The sequence below is a fragment of the Eptesicus fuscus genome, chromosome 12 (genome assembly GCF_027574615.1).
Source record: "Eptesicus fuscus isolate TK198812 chromosome 12, DD_ASM_mEF_20220401, whole genome shotgun sequence".
NCBI classification, from domain to species: domain Eukaryota; kingdom Metazoa; phylum Chordata; class Mammalia; order Chiroptera; family Vespertilionidae; genus Eptesicus; species Eptesicus fuscus.
This window is the reverse complement of record NC_072484.1, coordinates 80240113-80259388: the sequence shown is the minus strand read 5'-3', so window position 1 is coordinate 80259388 and position 19276 is coordinate 80240113. Positions and strand designations below refer to the sequence as shown.

General features: G+C 43.6%; 1 protein-coding gene across 1 annotated transcript in view; it reads right to left on the bottom strand.

Moving 5' to 3' along the window:
- The window catches only part of SETBP1 (SET binding protein 1), a 350135-nt gene that overhangs the window by 163522 nt on the left and 167337 nt on the right, over positions 1 to 19276 (bottom strand). Inside the window, exon 3 of the mRNA XM_028136083.2 lies at positions 10538 to 10591. Within this exon, the coding sequence (XP_027991884.2) occupies positions 10538 to 10591 (54 nt within the window). The remainder of the gene's footprint in view (positions 1 to 10537; positions 10592 to 19276) is intronic.

The window sequence follows — 19276 nt, the reverse complement described above, 5'->3', positions numbered from 1 at the left end:
TGGCAAATGTCATCAACAAACTGATGGAATACCAGGCAGGATCTAGATTTTTGTTTGTTTGTGGTTTATGTTTCTTTTTTCCTTCTTTGCTAATCTCCAATCTAGTTATACTGTCTTGGGAAGCTGCCATTTGTGCTGTAACCCTGACTTCAGTGGTCCAAGTTGAATTTCAATTACATACCTTTTAAGAACAATAAGAATTATAGTGTGTATTTAGGAAGTGCTTACCATATGCTAGACACTGTCCTTTGAATCCTCCTCAAAACCCCATCAGGTATGTACCCTTTCACTAATGAGCAACAAGGTCAATAACTTATGAAGGTCACATAGTATACAGCAGACCTGTGATTCGAACTTATCAGTTTGAGGCCAGAATCACTGCTCTTAACTCTTACATGATAAAGTAACGGGACATGTTCTCTGTGATAGTTAGTGGATACAACAGGGTGGGAGAAATCTGTGTTATGTTACTAAATGAGCATCAATTTTTACTATATATAGTGATCTAGGATGTCATAGAGTTTTCTTGTCTTATGTGTCATTGGCTTAGGACACCTGTTGGAAACACAGTTCTGCCAGAGGATCTGACACACATTTTTAGGAAGGTGGGAGATGAAGAAGGAACATTATGTGCAAAGCTTGAGAGGGAGACAGGGGGCAGTCATTATCAGGGAAATATCAGAAAACCGTGGTGGAGGCTGTTGGCAGACTTGATACAGTCTCCAAACAAGCAGATGGCTGGAAGGTGCCGTTGAGAGCTGCAAGCTGTTCCACCAGGAGGGGCCCCTCTCTTGTGAGGGTCTCCTGACACCTCTCAATCAATCCTTTTGTTTGGTACGAGATGGTTGGAAAGGGGTTGGGTAGATAGATGGGTGGGAGGACAAGAGGGCTGAAGTGTGAACCAGGCAATAGAGTTGGAAAGAACTTAAAAAGCAAGCTTGCTTATTTGTTGGAGAGGTGGGCCTTCTTTCTCAGGAAGTAGATTTGAAACTACCTTGCTAAAGCAATTATGAAAAAGGTACCTTCTTAAAAGTCTAAACGGTGGTCTGCGAATTTGTATTTTCTGTTTGTGAGTCATTCCTAGACCTAAAATGTATAGAACAAAGTTGTATATCATATTAAAATGTAGACACAGGGTGAGCTGACTCTATAACTCAATCTGCTAATAAACACATATCTGAGATTCATCACAAAACATCAATGGCTTTAGGCCTAAAGAAGCAGAATTACAGGATGGTTTTTAAGAAGCAAAGATTGAGACCTCTTGACCAGAAGAATCGAAGGGAAAAACAAGAATAGAAACTAGACACATGAAGATGGTGGAAGAAGTCACAGATTAATTAAACTTTGCGAATCTCAGGGGATCACAGAAATCATCTAATTCTGCACCCTCAAGGCTAAGTTTTTATGTTTTGTTTTTGTTTTAAATGAGGAAACTATACTTGAAAACGAAGAGGATGATATTCAAAGTGAATCCCCACTGGTTGTCCTCAATTCTATTCTGAAGAGTTGAGCTTAAATCAGATTTTAAAAGGCTAAATCATTTTTGAATACCCTAGGAGAAATAACTTATGTTGATTCTTTGATAAAGTAGATAATTCTCTTTGTGTATGAATAACCCTCCCAACACCCGCCTATCAACTTCTCAGGCATGAACTTCTACACATTCCTTTGTTTTAAGTTGGGTCCACATGCACGCAGCCCTCAGATGGTCAGGACATCTTGGGAGGAACAAAATATTCACTAAATTCTAAAGAGACTTTGTATCCCAAGAGAACTTATTAAAACTTCAGAATATTCCATTGAAAGGCCAGACACTCTGGAAACACCTGGGGAACTTCTCTCTCTGGGACCACATACCAATGCTGGTTTTTAAAGAAAAAAAATCCACTAAAAACACTGTCAAAGCAGGAGGTGCAAAGAATGTATACCTGCCGTATGAAGCTGTAGATTTCCTGTAAGAAGAATTAATAGAGTCAGTTTGGGTTTTAGTGCTGGCTATGTGTAGACATGTGAGCAAATTATTTTTGTTAAAAATGGTCTACTTGTCACAGATGTCCAAGTTTAGAAAGAAAAACAATTAAGTGGGTTGCCTTAGGAATTATGGGAAAAGATCCATATTTTGTGTAGGTTTCCTACACGTAGCCAGAAAGACACCTTTACAGGTGGAGCCATTTTTATTTTTTTGTAGGGGGAACACTATTCATAATACAAATATATTGCCATGAACTCACAGAAGGCAGCAGAGAAAAACAAGAGTCCAGATCCTACCCTTTTAATAAAAATAGGAAATTGCATAATTAGAACAGAATGTCTCAAATGGTCTTTGGTGAATGACCAGATGTTTTATTTTGTTTTAATCTTCAATTTACTTGGGTAAATACTATAAGGATAAGTAAGTAGGAAAATGATCACAAGCATGGATACCGTGGAAACAGCAAGTTGTTAGAAACATTTCTAAACTCTGTTTCTAGACGTATCTCACTGTGAGCCAGTAACACACACTTGATCGGCTGCCACTGGTCTGCAGTCAATGCTCTGAACAGTAGTGAATCAAAGAGCAAAGATGCATGGCAGCAGATGGAAGGCAAGTCGAAGTAAGGCCTTGAGAAAAAGGCATGGATTTACTAAGCAGGAAACTGAACCGAGCATGAAGGATCGTGGAGATCAATCTCTCTCCTGATGTCAAGGGAATTAGGTGCATAAAGCTGGATCTTTTTGGATATCTCTTAGAGTCCAGAAAGAATGCCCAGGTGTCCAACAGAGGAGGCCATGACCCCAACCACCAACACTAGCTTGTTTAAGATACTGAGCAAATCTCAACAGTTGAGTGGGACTAGCAGGGGATGAGCCTGTAGGCTTTACTGCATCCATGCATGGCCACATTTGCTCAGCTTGGACCATGGTTTCCTCCTCTGTGAAAGGGGAGGAGTCAGATGTCTGATAAGGGGGTTGGTGTGGGGTTTAAATGCCGAGCAGGTGAAGCACATGCGCATTTCTGACACAGGGGAGACACTATTTGAATGTGAGGCCCTTTACCTTCTCTCCCTTCAAGACTTCCTCTGTATTGCAGGATGTTTGTTTTGTTTTGTTTTTGGTGTTTTGCTTTAAAAAAAAAAAAGAAAATTATGAGGTTGATTTAGATCCCGAAGGATGGGGGAGGGGGCTTCTGAAAACACCAATATCTGGACTCAACCCAGACTCATTCAATGGGATTAGGCCTGGAGACCTGTAATTTTCATAAGCTCCCCCAATAGTTCCTATCTGCAGTCCAGGTTGAGAACCACAGCTCCGGGTGCTCTCTCTCCTCTTCCAGTTTTGAAATGGAGGGAGGAGGTAAGCAAGCATCATTGGTAGTAGCAGGACTTCCTTATACACTGTCTTGCTCTGGAATGGTTCTTCACCAAATGGCAAAGTAGATATTATGTGATGAATTCAAAATAAGCCAACCTGTTTTTTCATTGCTGTGTGTCTTAGATGAGAAACTACATGCCAACCTCTGCCTCAGCTGTTTCTTCCTGTGTAGAAGGGGCAACTGCCACCAGGACTCTTCCATTGGGAGTTTGGGGCGAAGGGAATGAGAGCAACAAAATTTCTTTGCCAAGATGGAAGGATTCAAAATGCTCTGCATTAATCCCGTCTACCACTCTGAAATGTATTAACTGCTTTTTTCTAGAACCTGGCAAAGGTTAAGAAAATTTAGGATAATGTACACAAGTGAGGGTGAGGTTGATTTTCCTGGTCATATCAGTGGTAAGTCGGGGTTTAAATGATCATATCCATGGGGATACTCTCTAGTTCAAGGTGGCATTACTGAAGTGGTTAAGAACAAAGATGTTGGAACCAGACTGCCTGGGTTCCAATCCCAATTCTGCCACTTAGGGGCTTTGTACATAAGTTCCCTGTGCTTGCTTGTGATAGAGAGATAGTATTATTGCTGATTTCACAAAGGCCTTGTAACAATTAAATGAGATGATACATGTAAAGTTCAAAGAATAATTTCTCACATAAGCAATTTTTCTAAGTCCTCAGCATATGTACTTAGTCCAAGGCACTGTGAGCAAGTACTAACACCAATCCCTGAGCTCAGCAGGGCTGAGCGCTCTGGGAAATCCAGAGCTGCCATCTCAATCTTTACAACTGTTGGTGCTGAACTTGTAGGCAGCGGGTGCCCATGTGGAGTAGAGTCAGATAGTGGTGGTTCTGTTGAAAAGACATGATCAACCCTAGATGAACAAGCAACCTGGGAATTCAAGGGTTTCACGCTAAAAAGACACAAGCTGTCAGAAGCCCCAAACTATCCAACCTGCTATGCTACTTCCCAGTGCAGGAGCACCCATCCGTAGCAATCCAAACCACACAACACGATCCAGCCCTAGGCCACTGTCATAGCCCCTTCTCTGCTTCACCCTGCCTTTTCTGTTTGGAGATGCTCACAGCTAGGATTTCTTTCTACTCAAACTCCACAGCCATATCTTCCTAAAAAGTAGCTTCTCTTCACGAAATGTTTGGGGTTCTTGCATTAAAACCTTCTGGGTTAAGACCATGGAGCCCAAGATATTTTGCAAATAATTATATCCCCTGATGACCTGTGAGTAGAACTGATTGTGAGGCTGAGGGGAAAAAAGGAAGGCTTTGTTGAGGGAGAAGAAAGCTCTCCTCCTTTGAACATGGTGCTATTATCATACTTTACCCGGGGATGAACACTGCACCTTCTCAGTCTGCGCGTCCTCTGGTCACCCTCTGTGGTAAACAGCTATCCCTATTTCTCCAACCAGCCAAGCAGCTACTGAGCCCCATGCTTCTGTCCTCATATACTTCCTCTGGCCTTTGTCCCCTCAGCAATATTCCCACTGACTCTACCCCAGCATCATTCCCTGCTAATTCCCATAGGGACCCATGGTCAGAACTATTGCTGGCTCCTCTCTTCATTTTATCACCCTACTACCTATGGCATAAGGTTCTTGCCTCACAATTCTGGCTCTTTCCCATCCTCAGATCTTCAATGGCTCCTATTGTCTTCAGATGGATGGCAAATTCTAAACTCAATCCCAATTCAAACAAGTCAACTGTAAAATGAGATGTTATGATAATCAGAGAAATCTGAATATGAACTGGGTATTGGAAAATATTAAGGGATTCTTGCTGATTTGGGTATGTGTGACAATGGCACTGACTGTGACTTTTTAAGAAGCTCTTATTAGTGAAGTTTACTTAAGTATTTATGCGTGAAATAGCATGATAAGTGGGAATTTTAAAATACACTGCCCAAAAATTAAAATCAAAAGTAAAAGTAGCTGGGAGTATTTATGAAGTAAGAGTGTCAAATGATAATGACTATTGAGGCTGGCCCAAGAATGTGTTCCCATCAGCTCCAGAAAGCTGACTGCCAGTCTTGGCAAGCAGGCTATTAAACCACTGGCAACTTAAAGTTGGTCAAGGTGAAGATATTTACACCACAGAAATGGGCAAAAGATACAAATTAGGACTTTTTAGCATTATACCAGTGAAGTTGGATAATAAATAACAGAAGTTGAAAAACATATGGAGTTTTATTATTCTATTATGCCTACTTTTGAAATAAGTTTGAAAACTTCAGTAATAGTTATTTTTTTTAAAGTGTGACTTTTTTCCCAGAGTTTTAAAACCTTCTGCAATATGACCCCAACCTAATTTTCAAACTAAAATCCCATCATAGTTATGCCTGAACCAGATTAATTAAACCGCTGCAAGTCTCTAGAATACACCCAAGTATCTCACCCCTGTTTTGGCCTTCATTCAGGCTGCCCCTACCCCAGTATAAATTCATTACCTCACTTCCTTCTCACTTGTCTTGGCCCAGGTACAATGACACCTCCATCTGGAAGTCTTCCCTGCTTGGTCTATAATATATTCATTTTCTCCTTGAATAATTTAACCTGCACATCTCTAACAGAAAGAAGAAATTAAATTCACTGCATGTGTGGGCCCCATCGTGGTAAGTTGTTTTCATACACATTGTCTTATTTGATCCCTCGCAATAATCTGTGAGATAAGCTGCACAACTTTTTTGCTTAATAAGGAAATTGAGGATTAAAGACATTAAGTAATGTTCCCAGGGTTACAAAGCTAACATTAGTGGCAGAACATTCCAGAACTGTCAACTTCTGGGGAAGAGAGTGCACAGCAGGAAGCCCCACATAAAAGTCTCTCTGGAAGCCTCTGAATGAAATGGTAACTCAGTGACCAAAAGCCCTGTTTCCTTCACACTGGAAAATGTTTTCCTGTGCATTCTGATTTATTCCCTTCCCCTTTTACTGCAATGTTCCCTAGGTCCGTGGTCGGCAAACTGTGTCTCGCGAGCCACATCCGGCTCTTTGGTCCCTTGAGTGTGGCTCTTCCACAAAATACCACGGCCTGGCGAGTCTATTTTGAAGAAGTGGCATTAGAAGAAGTTTAAGTTTAAAAACTTTGGCTCTCAAAAGAAATTTCAATCGTTGTACTGTTGATATTTGGCTCTGTTGACTAATGAGTTTGCCGACCACTGCCCTAGGCCATCACAGCAATGGACATCATAAAAATTTCTTATAAACTTCTACTCTTTGTAGGATACCTATTACACTCACCCCCTAAGATCCTATCATGAGTCACACTTGAAGTACAATGTAATTTTTTCCTGAAAGAAGTATTGGTTTGGAAAGTAGGAGAGGTCCAAGTGCTTCCGCCAGTGGGGGATAGGTTTTTTGCAAGGTAGCTTTCCCAGAGTGGTGGCTGGGCATGTGAAACTTGCATCTGAGATTGGGCCCCACATGATTATTTATTCACCACATCTCAACTGGGACCCTTGTAAACATGTGTGTACAAATGCCCATGGGCACACCCACATCGGCACCCTACTACAAAGTTGAAACAACCATCACATTCCTGTAGGAACTAAGAAACAAAGAAGAACTAAATGCCAAGAAGCTGGGATGCTATTTGTGTCCTAGTTGTGGGCCCCGATCTAGCATTTGCCTTGGATCACTCCTGCAGAGCTCAGCCTGCAAAAGGAATGGAATGTCTAACAAGAGGGGAGTGGTAAATAAATGACGGTACTAGCAAGCGGACAAAAATAGCCAGCTGCTAGAAGATTTTCCAGTGACATGGGAAGCATGCAAACAAACAAGAAAGAAGGTAACAAAATAAAGTACGTAAAAAATGGTATCAATTTTCAACGACCCATCCATGTGTATGCCTGTGTACATTAAAGATTGCAAGACCACACCCCCAAATGTCATTATCTACTCTTGCATCAACAAGATATTTTTTCTTATTTTTTCCCAAATTTCTTTAAAAATTCTTCTTATAATTAACATCCATTACCACACAGTTACAATTTTTTTTTCCCTTGGGATGACTTTTAAAATCTATTTTCATAACAACTGTCAAATATACAATACAGTATTATTAACTATAGAAATAACAATGGTTACCATGATGTACATGCCCAAGGCTTATTTATTTTATAACTGATACTTTGTACATTTGACCACCCTCACCCATTCCGAATTTCTCCAGGGAACATGGATAGCTTCTGTGTGGAGGGGAAAACAGTATAAAAAAAGAAACATGGAGAGGAAAGCATATGATTCTATGAAATGGAACGAGATGCCTTCTTTTACTCCTTTTGGGACTGGAGAGGGGTGGTCTGGCAAAGGGAGATGAGGGTGGTCACTTCCAGTCATCCAAACCCCAGGAAGGAGGGACTCAGGGGTGTCTGTCCCCTCAAAAGGCAAGAAGAACAGGGTCTTGATAAATGAAAGATGTGTTTTGGGGGGAACCATAAGGAAGAGAAGAGTCTGGGAGGTTTTGATGTGAATTTCAGAAGCTCTTTCATCTGTGCCTTTAAAACTTGTTGAAATAGTAGCCACCTGTCAGCCCCAGGCCTGATTCTAAGAGACAGTCCTACCCTCTGTGGTCTAGAGGCCAAGCTCACCGAACTCCCACAGCAAACTACAACCTCAGGATCTTAGCATCAGCCATCAGCCTACCTGCAGAGCAATGTGTTTACTCCACCAATGAGCAAGGTATCCTTGCAAACCAACCATCCTGGGAAGAAATGGCAGATAGTCTCTTCCTTATCTCCTCCTTTCTCTCTGGAAGCAGAAAGGAGGACAGAGACAAAGAGACAAACGGGTCTAGCCTAACTGAGTTGCCCTTGTCCACATTTTCCAAGCTGAGAGTCATCTAAGATTAGCAAGGAAATCATGACAATTTTCCCTAAGAGGATGCAGCAGGATCAGGAGTCAAGGGAAAAAAAAAAAAGCCCTTTACAGGCAAGTGATTAGTGTGGACAGTGTGAAAGCTTACAAGCCTGATTACAGTTCCCCCAGAGAGGGGTCCTCAGCGGATTCCTCTCCCAAAAGCTACTGATGGCTCCTAGAAGGGAACAGACCCATGAATTATTGTGAACATCAGGATGTGTGGGACTCAGCTTCATCTGAAACCCAAAGAGAGAAGGAAAAAATAACACTAGAAGCCAACAATTTGGTGCAGTGGGGCTGGGAGGTGGGGGTGGCCCAAGCACATGGGCAGTATGGTTTCTCTTTGGAAAAGCACCCAAAGGGTGGTAGTGACTTGAGACACATCCGGGTCTTTCTGACGCAGGAATAACACTTTAGAATTAACTCTGATTTGGGCATTACGCACTGGCCACAATATTCCCAGGGCTTCCTGGCCTCAGGAACACGCATCCTGAGGAGTGAAAAATGTGGATGTATGCTTCTAGCTTTGGGGGGCTGACATACAAATGGGATAATGTGGAAAGGTCAGACAGAACCAGGGGAGTGAGCCATCTGTACCAGCAACTGTGGGCTGGTGGGGGGAGCAGGGAAGCTGCCTTTCTTGGATCATGGCCTCGCATGTTATGGATGCACCCAATATATCTGACTTTTGCTTCTCTTAAAAATTCAGTTTAAATAATCTAGAAATGTGGCATGACAAGCATGGAGAGAATGTGATCATTTCAGAAAGCAACGATGCCAAACCCTTCCCCCCAGCACCCCCCACACCCACACATGCCTTCCATAAACTCAGTCTCCACTGGGTACCCTTTTTAAGCCTCAACACAACATCACACAAAGCATTTCCCCTTTTATAAATCTTCAGACAAAAATAAATCATTAGCTGAGATGCTACTGTGTGTGAGCTAGGTGGGATGTGGGTAAATGTTGATTTTGTTTTTGCTTGGCATTCCCTGAGCTCCCCTGGAAGTTTATGTGAGTACTAGAGGCCCAGTGCACAACATTCGTGCACTCGGGGTGGGGAGAAGGGTCCCCTCAGCCAGGCCTGTGCCCTTTAGCAGTCCAGGAGCCCACGGGGGATGTCCGACTGACGGCTCCTGCCCTCACCACTGCACTCGCCAGCCATCAGCCCGGCTTGTGGCTGAGCTGAACTCCCCCTGGGGGAGCGCGCTGACCACCAGGGGGCAGCTCCTGCATTGAGTGTCTATTCACTGGTGGTCAGTATGCATCATAGCAACTGGTCATTTCGCCATTTGGTCGATTTGCATATTACCCTTTTATTATATAGGATGTGAATAAGGACTTTAATTAATGAGCAGTTTTACACAGTTGACAAACAGGCTTCCTGGTTACTTATTCCTAAGCCTCATCACATCCCTGACAGAAGGATCAACAAGCTGTAAATGGAATACCCCAAAGGGTGCAAGAACTTACCTTTGATGCACCAATGGGGCTCGCTATTCTGTTCATTCTCTCTTTGCAGCCTCTCACTTCCCACTCACTGATCCTGTCTCTACAGAGCACACAGCCTCATTGCAGGATCTACTTCTCTTTACCTCCATGTTCTGTCTGCACCGGGTCCATGGGGAACATACAGACTGTGTGTCCGCTATGAATGTATGTTGGTGCTTATCTGTGTGTAGGCAGTAAGTTCCCATCTAGAGACAGGGAGGGTGACTGCCCATCTTCCCTGCTGTCCAGGAGGTCCCCAGGGAGCCCTTGTCTGGGCCCTCTTGTGGTTTACTCATGGTAACCTCCAAACAGCATTCTGGCCAGAGAGGATTGTGGCCAATTTCCTAACCAAGACGAGCAAAACTAACCAAGATGGGCTGGAGTCGGAGATGAACTGAGTTGCCAGACCAATCACTGCAAGGCCTGTGCACACAAAGATTAAACAAATGTGACTATCCTGTCCCCCACCAAGAAAAGAGAAATGCAGGGGAATACAGCAGCCCACCCCATCTTCTATCTCCTTGGTTTAATCAGTTTCTAAATGAAGTCACCCACCACCACACATTCCAAGCATGTTGGTCTATATATCCCCCGTATAAAATATTAAGAGAGAGAAGAAAAAGGTGTTTTGGTCATGATGAGATGAGAGAGGAGCTGGAGGGAGAAGACAAGCTACCAGGTCACTGTCAAGATTGGCACTTTGAGTCAGAGAAGCTGGAAATACAAGGCGGGGGTGGTTCTACCCCAGCGCCAACTTTTTTACTCATGAACAAACTGGAACATTTCACTCTCCCAAACGTCATGAAAGGATCAGTGGAACTTACCTGTGGCTGAAATCCTTTGAGGTCGCTGGCTGCAAGGTCACTGGCTGTGAGGAGCTGGAAAAGAACAAAGGAGTTTTCCTTAGTGAGACTTCTCAAAGTTTGCATAGACTATCCTGAAGATGACTGATCAGCAATGGACTTACCATAGACTAGATCTGGAGCTAAAGAAGCAGAATCGCTAACGGTAAGAGCCAGGAACATCAACTCAAAGACCTTCTCATCTCTGACTGCATTGTCCCTCTCTACTGCCTCCTACCTTTCTCACAAGTGTCCCCAATGCTTGAATTAGGGATCATGGTCTATGGAAGGACTTCAGCAGATCCAGCCTCCCTGGAATTGTAAGTTCAATTACAGGAGTCTAGAGATGTATACACTTCTTAGGAAGAGGGTACCTGACTTACTTCTTACTATCAAAGTAGCCTGTGATACCACTAGCTAAAGGCCTCCTTCTCCTTCCCCTCCCCCGTTCCCTTCTCTTCCTCCTCTCCCTCCTTCTTCTTTTTTGTTAATCAGCCCAGTAAAAATGACCCCCCCAAAAAAAGAGAAATGCAGGAGGCAGCCAATCAATAATTCTCTCTCATGAATGATGTTTCTGTCTCTCTCGCCCTCTTCTTTCCTCTCTGAAATCAATAAAAAAATATTTTTTAAAAAATAGTAAAGGCTAAAGGTGAGGTTTTAATATTTTTGCATCCTCTCCAAAAAGCACTCAGTTGACTCATATGATTAAATAATAAAATAATAACATTCTGTGTTTTTGTGCAAAAATGCTAAAAAAAAAAAGTGTGGGGTAAAGAAAAAGGGCAGATAATTATTTTGATTCAAGGAATGTGACTACTAGCTTTGTTAGGCCTGGAGAGCATTTGCGAAAAATAGGAAAGATTTCATGTTTTCTGTAACAATATTATGTTTGGTTCGAGAGTGAGAAGGAGTCATGCTGGACTCCAGGCCTCCAGCCTTCAGAAAAGCTCAACTGGGCTTTTCTGGCTTCTCTAAATGACTTTGCCAAAAATAATGGGGAGAGGGGTGTTAACGCTGGGACAGAGCAGAGAGGAGATGGAGAATGTCAAAGCTGTACTTTCTCCCCACACCCAGGCCTGAGGATCAGCTCTTCACGCACAAGGTCCCATGAGAAGATGGCACCATCTGACAGAGAGCCAGTTTGGCTCCTCTGTTGGTAATGCAACCGCCCAACAAGAAGCCATGAGGGTGTCTGACTAGACACTAAGGGCCAAACATTATGGGATTTAGTCCCTGCCTTTAAGGAACCTACAAGTTGGCCAAAGGATAAGGCATGTATATCAGTGTGAGCAGAGTGCAGTAGGGTGTAAGCATAAGCATGTGGAGGTAAAGTAAGAAAGGTCAGGGTGGGGCTGCTTAAGAAAGAGAGTTTGAACTGAGCCTTGAAAATTGAAAGGTGGCAGATCGAGGCACCTGAGGTGGGGCAGCTGCAAGAATAGAAACATGAAAATGGGACTCCCCAGTCCCAGTACAGCACCCGTTGCATTCGCATCTCCCTATGGCCAGCCATCGCACACATTAAGGGGACAGGGAGGAGGGCATTATAATGCATTGAAGATCCACCCCTTGGGTGCCCAGCACAGTGACTGCTGCTCTGTACAATTTTTCTTTTTTAATCTTCACAACTCCATCATGACATAGAAATTAGCTCCACTTTATGGGAGAAATTGAGACTTATGGAATTTAAATAACATTTTCCAGGTCACACGGGTAGTATAGGTATTTGGGAATTTAAATCCAAAATTATATTGCCCTAAAGCTCATCCTCTTTCTTTTATTATGTGATGCCTCTGATTTATAGAGCATTGGAGACAACTCGCTGATGAGACATGGCATAGGGAAAAAAGATGAGTGCCAGACTATTAGTCAAGTGAGCTACAGGCAGTAACATAAAACATGTGTCCCCATGAATGACTTAACTGATCCTTCCTTCCAGACATTATTTTATTTAATTGGTAATGACCATCCACTCTTCAGATCTCGTAAGCACAACCTAAGCTTCTAAATTGAGCAGAGCACAGGTTAGGATGGAGTTGGGAAGGAGGAATAGAAAGGTTGGGGTGAGGTATGGGTATGAGAGTGACCTTGTTAAGGACAAGGCCACCAATATGTGTTAGCATATAGGAACCAAATCTCAAATTCTCCAGGCCCTTGCAGTCCAATGGGCAGGGACTCTTCTACCTCCTTTCAATGGGGCTCAGCAGGTAGACAGCAGGCATAAAACCAAAGGTCTAGTTCCTCCCAGTTCTGATGCTGCAACTGCAAATCAATCACAAGGGTGTTCAAAGCACCCTATCAGATGCGCTATTTCCTCATGCCAGTGGTTTTGGACTTGAGAAATAACCAGATCCATTTGTTTGTTTGGCAACAGAGATGTGGCATTTTTGGTTATTATTCATAGTGTCCCTAGCTCAACAGAGCCAGGATCTATCCCTGGAACTATTAGACCCTCTTTTCCTTCTCTTCAGAAGGACCCAGATGCATGCAATTAAGTTCTTAGTTGTTTGAAGTTCTGTTTTGTGCTGTTATATGTATTTTTTATTTTCTTTTTCTTACCTAACAAGACTGTACCCAACAAGACCGTGGTTACTATCTCATGTAACCTCTACATTTCTCAAAGTACTGAGGAGTCTGGACATATAATTAGTCAATAAATACATATTGGTCAAATGACTTTAAGGGAAAGTGGTGAGTACTGTCAATGGCGGGGACTAGGATGACTAAACTGCTGAGCCTGCAGAAGATACTTGTAAGAGACGGCTGGTGACATCCTTCAAGTCGACAAGAGGATGTGGCACTCAGCATCTAGAGTATTTCCTGCCTGAAGTAGGCACTCAAACATGTGAATGAATTAATCAGCAATGGGAACGCTCTTCTCTATCCGCTGTAGGTTTTATGAGAGAACATTGGCTTACACATCAGTGCAGGAGTCAAAGGTTCAACTGAAGAAAAGACAGCATGAAATCATAAGGGGATGGAGAAAGGGAAGGAGGGAGGGAGGTAGGAGGGAGGGGGGGAGAGAGAGAGAGAGAGAGAGAGAGAGAGAGAGAGAGAGAGAGAGACCCTCTTCCTGTGGATGAAACAATAAAATGTTCAATGGGCCCATTGCAGTTCTGATGTGTTAGGACCAATTTAATTGGCGGGTTGGGCGAGGCAGGGAGGTAGTACCAAGGATGGTTATCCAGTAACTTCTAAACTTCTGAATTCCTTACCTTGTAGATCCTTAACTATTTATTCACAATCTAGAGTGCATCTCAGGTGTTATCTGACCTGGGAAATAACCAAAGGCAAGCCTGTGACCTCCTCTCTCAATAGTTCCAAAAATAGCCTTTCCTCACCATCAGCCCCAAATCCCTGCCTCCTGGCTCCAGGATTTAACCATGTTCCACCCAACCACATGAGCTCTTGAGCGAAACACAGTCTCTGCTCCTTGAACACTCTCCTTTCCAACTGATTACTTCCTAGATGTCCACACATTCTGCACCCAGGAAAGGAAGGGGCCATCCTCTGCACTGAAGTCAGTGCCCAGATGTGCATTAGAAATGTAGCTCAGGAAGTTCTCCTATATTCAAAACTGCAGACCACCTAGATCTATCTGGTCCTCAAAATAGACTTCCACTCTTACAGTGTCAGGACCTGAGGGAGACAATGGAAGGTCCCAGGGTGGATGAGGAATTCATTGTATCCCCAGAGGGCTCAGGAGCCCCCTCTGCTGGGGGACTGGAAGGAGGGAAGGTGGTGTAGCCAGATCTCCATGTGTTCTCCTCTCCCTCCCTCCCTTCAACCAGAGTGGCTCTGTTTTACCCTCTTTCATGTATACAATTTCATTTTAAATGAACGATCTGCCACTAAAACAAACTTTAAAACTGCAGACTAAATCCTTCTGTTGTACAAGTTGATAGTGAATTCAGGATTACACGGATAATTCACAACAGGCCGGGTCCCCTCACCCCCAGCCCCTCAGCAACAATCTCAGTCTAGTCCCACCCTGACACAGCCAACTGCTGGCCTCCATCCTGGAGGTGAAAGAAATGTGCTAAAAAAAATCCAGAGGAAACTGAGGCACAGGCAAGCAGAAATGAACCTGTCCCTCCACAAAGCCACGGACCTAAAAAGCACAGGTCCAGAACTTCTGGGCCCCTAACCAGACCCCATTCTCATTCTTCCCATTGGAAAACAGCTCACTGCCTCACTGTGTGGGGAGTGACCCAAGGCAGGGAGGCAGATAGGGAGAGGAATACAATCTGCTGTGCTCTGGGACTTCAATCAGGCTGAAGTTAATGAAAGGATCCTGCCTTTTCCCAGGATGGCTAAGTGTCTGCGAAGCTCCAGGGAGAGGCCTGAGCGGGTGTAGGGGAGAAGGGCAGACAGAATTACATCTAAAACGCATAGGCAGGAGAAAATTCTTTCATCTCCCTGGTGGAGCCAGGTTTGTTCCTTGGGCCCTGTCTTGGGCCATTCTCATTCCTGACACGATTCACCGGTCTCTGAATCATCCCAAATTCAAAATATTAGGAGGATGGCTCTGCTTTCCATCTTTGAGGAGCTGCATTTTTGTCTCTTGAGATGTGGTTTTTGTGTGTGTGTTTTGGTCTCTAGCCTGAGGGGCAGGCTGGGGAGCAGGGAGGATTGGAGGAGGATAAAGAAAGTGGTGAGGTGAGAGAAGGAATATCCTTAGCTCCCAGGCAGGTGTTTATTAAGTAAGACTTCTACTTAATATGCACCCCCTCCCTCTTTTCAATCTGTACTCATTTCTCTTTCTTATTTCGTAAGAACTAGATCTTTTTCTCCCTCTTTATTTTGTGAAGCATCATTTACTTCCCTCTTTGGCTATAAGATGGAACCTGAACCCCATCCCACCCCAACCCCTCAACCCACCAAAGAGTCCAGGACAGCCTATGTGGAAGCCAGTGTCCCAGAAAGCCAAGATGGGTTTTCAGAAACCAACTAGCCCCACCTTCTCTCTTGGCTAGAAGGAAACTGCGGCTCACAAAGAGTAAGTGACTAATCCAATGGAAAATCAGTAACCACAACCAATGATATGTATATAAACCAAAGAAAGCTTTAGGGGCCCTAGCACCTGAGGACTGGGAGATTCTGAAAGGGGCGGGGAGTGTTTCAAGGTAAGTCAGGGATAATATAGGGAAAAGGAAAGAAGGTTAAGGTGATTTCCACCAAGCAACAGGCTCTGGAGCCACCATCCATGAATAAGCCACAAGTTTACCGGGACCACAGGGGTAAATGTGGAAATTGTAATAAGGGAGGTAAAATGAAACCAACAGGGAGCTTCTCCTTCACAGCGATGATAAATGGAACATCGCAGCACAAAGGGGCATTCATTGGGCTGGGAGTGGCAAAATGCATGTCCTACCCCTGGGTCTGCCTCCACTCACTAATTATAAGCTTACTTCACCTAGTCAGGTCTTATTTTAGCACCTATAAAATGAATCCCATATTCCCTCTGGCCCCACACCTCTAGCATCCCAAAATGGCCCTCTCACTCTGAAACAGACTCTCTCTAGTTTCCTCTATTTCCTCTTTTCTAGCAACTCCCCCTTCCCCAAAACACACTCCTCTAAGAGGCTGTCTATACTTTCTGGGAGAATTCTTAATCAAGAGGACAGGAGGGAAGACAACAAGGGTGATGTTCTGCACCCCATTATTGGTGTGCAAGTAGGAGTTGAGATAGATGGTCACCTGGACTGCTACACAGTTCACTGTCTTAGTGAGGCTGCAGTCACATCCATATTGAAGCAAAGGGTAAGAAACCTTACAGTTCAAAAGGCCTTGGATCTGACTGCCAAGGCATTTGGGGTGGGTGGTGAGGAGGCCCCACAGTCAGCTTCCCACCAGCCTAAGTGGCAAGGTGCACACTTGAAGCTGCCATCCTAGCTGGCCTGAGTCCTTTTGCTAAGTTTCCTCAGACTCATGGACTTTTAAAGGTTAAACCTGAAACCACTGACAGTGGAGGCAGGCTTAGCTTTGGGCTCCTTCCCACAGAGTAGCAAGCATGACTAATAATAATTGAGTATAACTCCCGGCAAGCCTGGTCTTGATGGCTTATATTTTTCTTTTGTTATTTGTTAAATGATGGGGTTCTAATGTTTACAGGTGAGAGCTGTAACAAATTCCCCTAGATATGCAGCCAAAAGAGCTTTTACCATTTTTTTTAATGTTTTTTAGTTCCATGAGTAACCTTGTACATATAACCCATGCTCTTATGGTGGGGTGGATATTTGGTGGTAGTCCAAGCTATTTCAACTTCTGGGTGGGAATGCCTTTCATCTTTCTCGCAGATTAGAGCTGCAACTATGAGAGCTGATGAAAAAAGAGGCCTCTGATTGCCCTAATCTAGAACTCACCGGAACAATGAGTCTTGTTTTATGTTATTTGAACCTGATGAACCTAGAGAAACTCACCCCGCCCTTCTGAAACTTCTCAGTAGAATTCTTTTTAAATGCCTTGTTCCCCAGACCAAGAAAACTGGATTTCATGGAGGGCACCTGGTATAGTGTTGGGTGGGACATTTACAAAGATAAACCTGATATAAGCTGGTGACAATGGGAGTTCATATCCCCATTTATTAAGTATTTTGGTAGAAAAGAGCTCAAAAGGGTTAAGTTGTTTCTGAGGCTACACAATTAGTAGGTGTTAGAATGGCATTGGAGCCTGGTGTGGCTGACTCATCACAGTCTATGAGCCGCCTGCTATTTTTGGAATGTGCACTATTAGAGCTTTTATCAGGTCCTCTATGATGCGCTGACCCTTCAAAATGAATCACGCGTAGGAAATTTATAGAACAGTGGTTTTCAAATGGTACACTACAGAGTCATGGATTCCACGAAAGAGTAAGGTGGGTGAGAGGGGTGAAGGTGGAGAGTTCCAGCCCAATCCCACTTAATCCAAAACAACTCAACTTTTATTGATGTTTTATATTGGATTTCCAGGTTAAGATCTATTTGATTTAAAGCTTTATAATAAAGAAATTTTGAAAACTCCTATCTAAAAAGAGAAGGCCCCTACAACGGTGAGCAAGCCACTAACAGAATACTAACAGAATATACCTGGGAAACAGAATTATCCAGCTCACCTCTTTAAAGATGCCAAGATGGTCCTTCTTACTAGTTAGCAGAATAGATACATAGCCAGGCCTCATTTTAAGAAAACTGCCTTTAAGACTTACCACATATGAGTCCTCATCAGAAAAATGCTCTCTTCATCTGAAGTTCACCAAGCTACACGCTGAAGAAAGCATAACTAATTTACCAGGAAAGGGCAGAGCTAAAGATATGTCACCTCTCAGGAGCACAGTCTGGGCTATAGGTTCTTTCCTTCAAACAAAATGAATAATCACATGCAAGCATCTGTGGCTGTTTCCAAAGTCTGGAAGAGGCCATTAAAGCAGGTTCCCCTCATTGTACATATGCCAAGCAAAGCTGGGTGCTGGGGGGGGGGGGGGGTGGGGGGGCGGGGGGGAGTCAACGGCGTCTCTCTTTTCCTCATCATTTACTGAATTTCTGCTTAGACTGCCCAGATGATCTGAGCACTTGGCTCCAGGGCTAGTATTGAAGCTTTTCTGGGATCCTTGGTGAAACCCAGGAAATTGACTTAGACCCTTAGGCTCACAGGGCAGCAGAGAATGGAAAAGGCAGGGGGTGCTTGCTTCAGAGAGTGTCTGAGCGAGGAGTCAAGAGCTCTGCTCCTTAGCTCAGTGTAGCCAATTGGGCTGAGAATCTGGGCCCTCTTGACCAAATGAATCACAATTACAGGTGAATAAGGGATAATGTCAAGTTGGACCCTGTAGTGGCTGAACCTTACACTGTAGGCAACCACAGCTTTTGTAGACCTCAGGTGAAATGGAAGGGCCTCCTCCAGAAAGCGCGTTGCTAATTATAAGATAAAAAAATAATTGATCTTTCAGGACCTATTTTTGCCTGTTATTATAGCAGGTAGATGCTTTTACTCCATTATCTCTCTTCATCTTTGCATTATCTATGTAGGATAGTATTACTTTTACCAGTTTATAATTGAGCAAACTGAGAGGCAAATTGGTTAAATAACTCACCCAAGGTTACAGAGGCAGAAAGTGACAGAATCTGAACTTGAACCCAGCTTTGAATCATAACAACTCCAGTTCTCTGTCTAAGGTGCCTGTGACCCCCTCAGGAATCCCTAAATTGTATCTTGCTTCCTTCCTTCCTATTCTGCCAGGGAGTCAGCCCTAGGCCCAGGGACATTGGCACTGCCAGCTGTGCCCAGATAACCTGCCATGAAGGTGGGAGCCAGACTTCCCATTAGCCCCATGCAGCCTCACAGTGTAGGCATCTAAGGTAACATCCTATTACCTTGATCTTACCTTCAGATTTCTCTGAACTCAAATTGACTTTTTTCAAAGGATCTTTGTTCTTGAATCCTGGCTGACTAAGACTCACTAGAGTCTGTACTGTACACCGTACACTGCTTCAAACATTGCTAATTATTATGATTATCTTCCCTTCCTAACCAAGTTTACCTCCCCTCCCTCCAGCCTTTCTTTCCTTCCAGCATTGAGAGCATGCCATGTTCAGGCCATCATCACGGATGCTAGGAATCCCCACAAACTCCTAAATGCTTTCCCGAGAACAGCTTGTACCATTCAATCTAACAGCTTGTACCATTCAATCCCCTTAAGACTCTCATAATGCAGTACTATGATTATACCCATTTTATGACTGAGAAAGC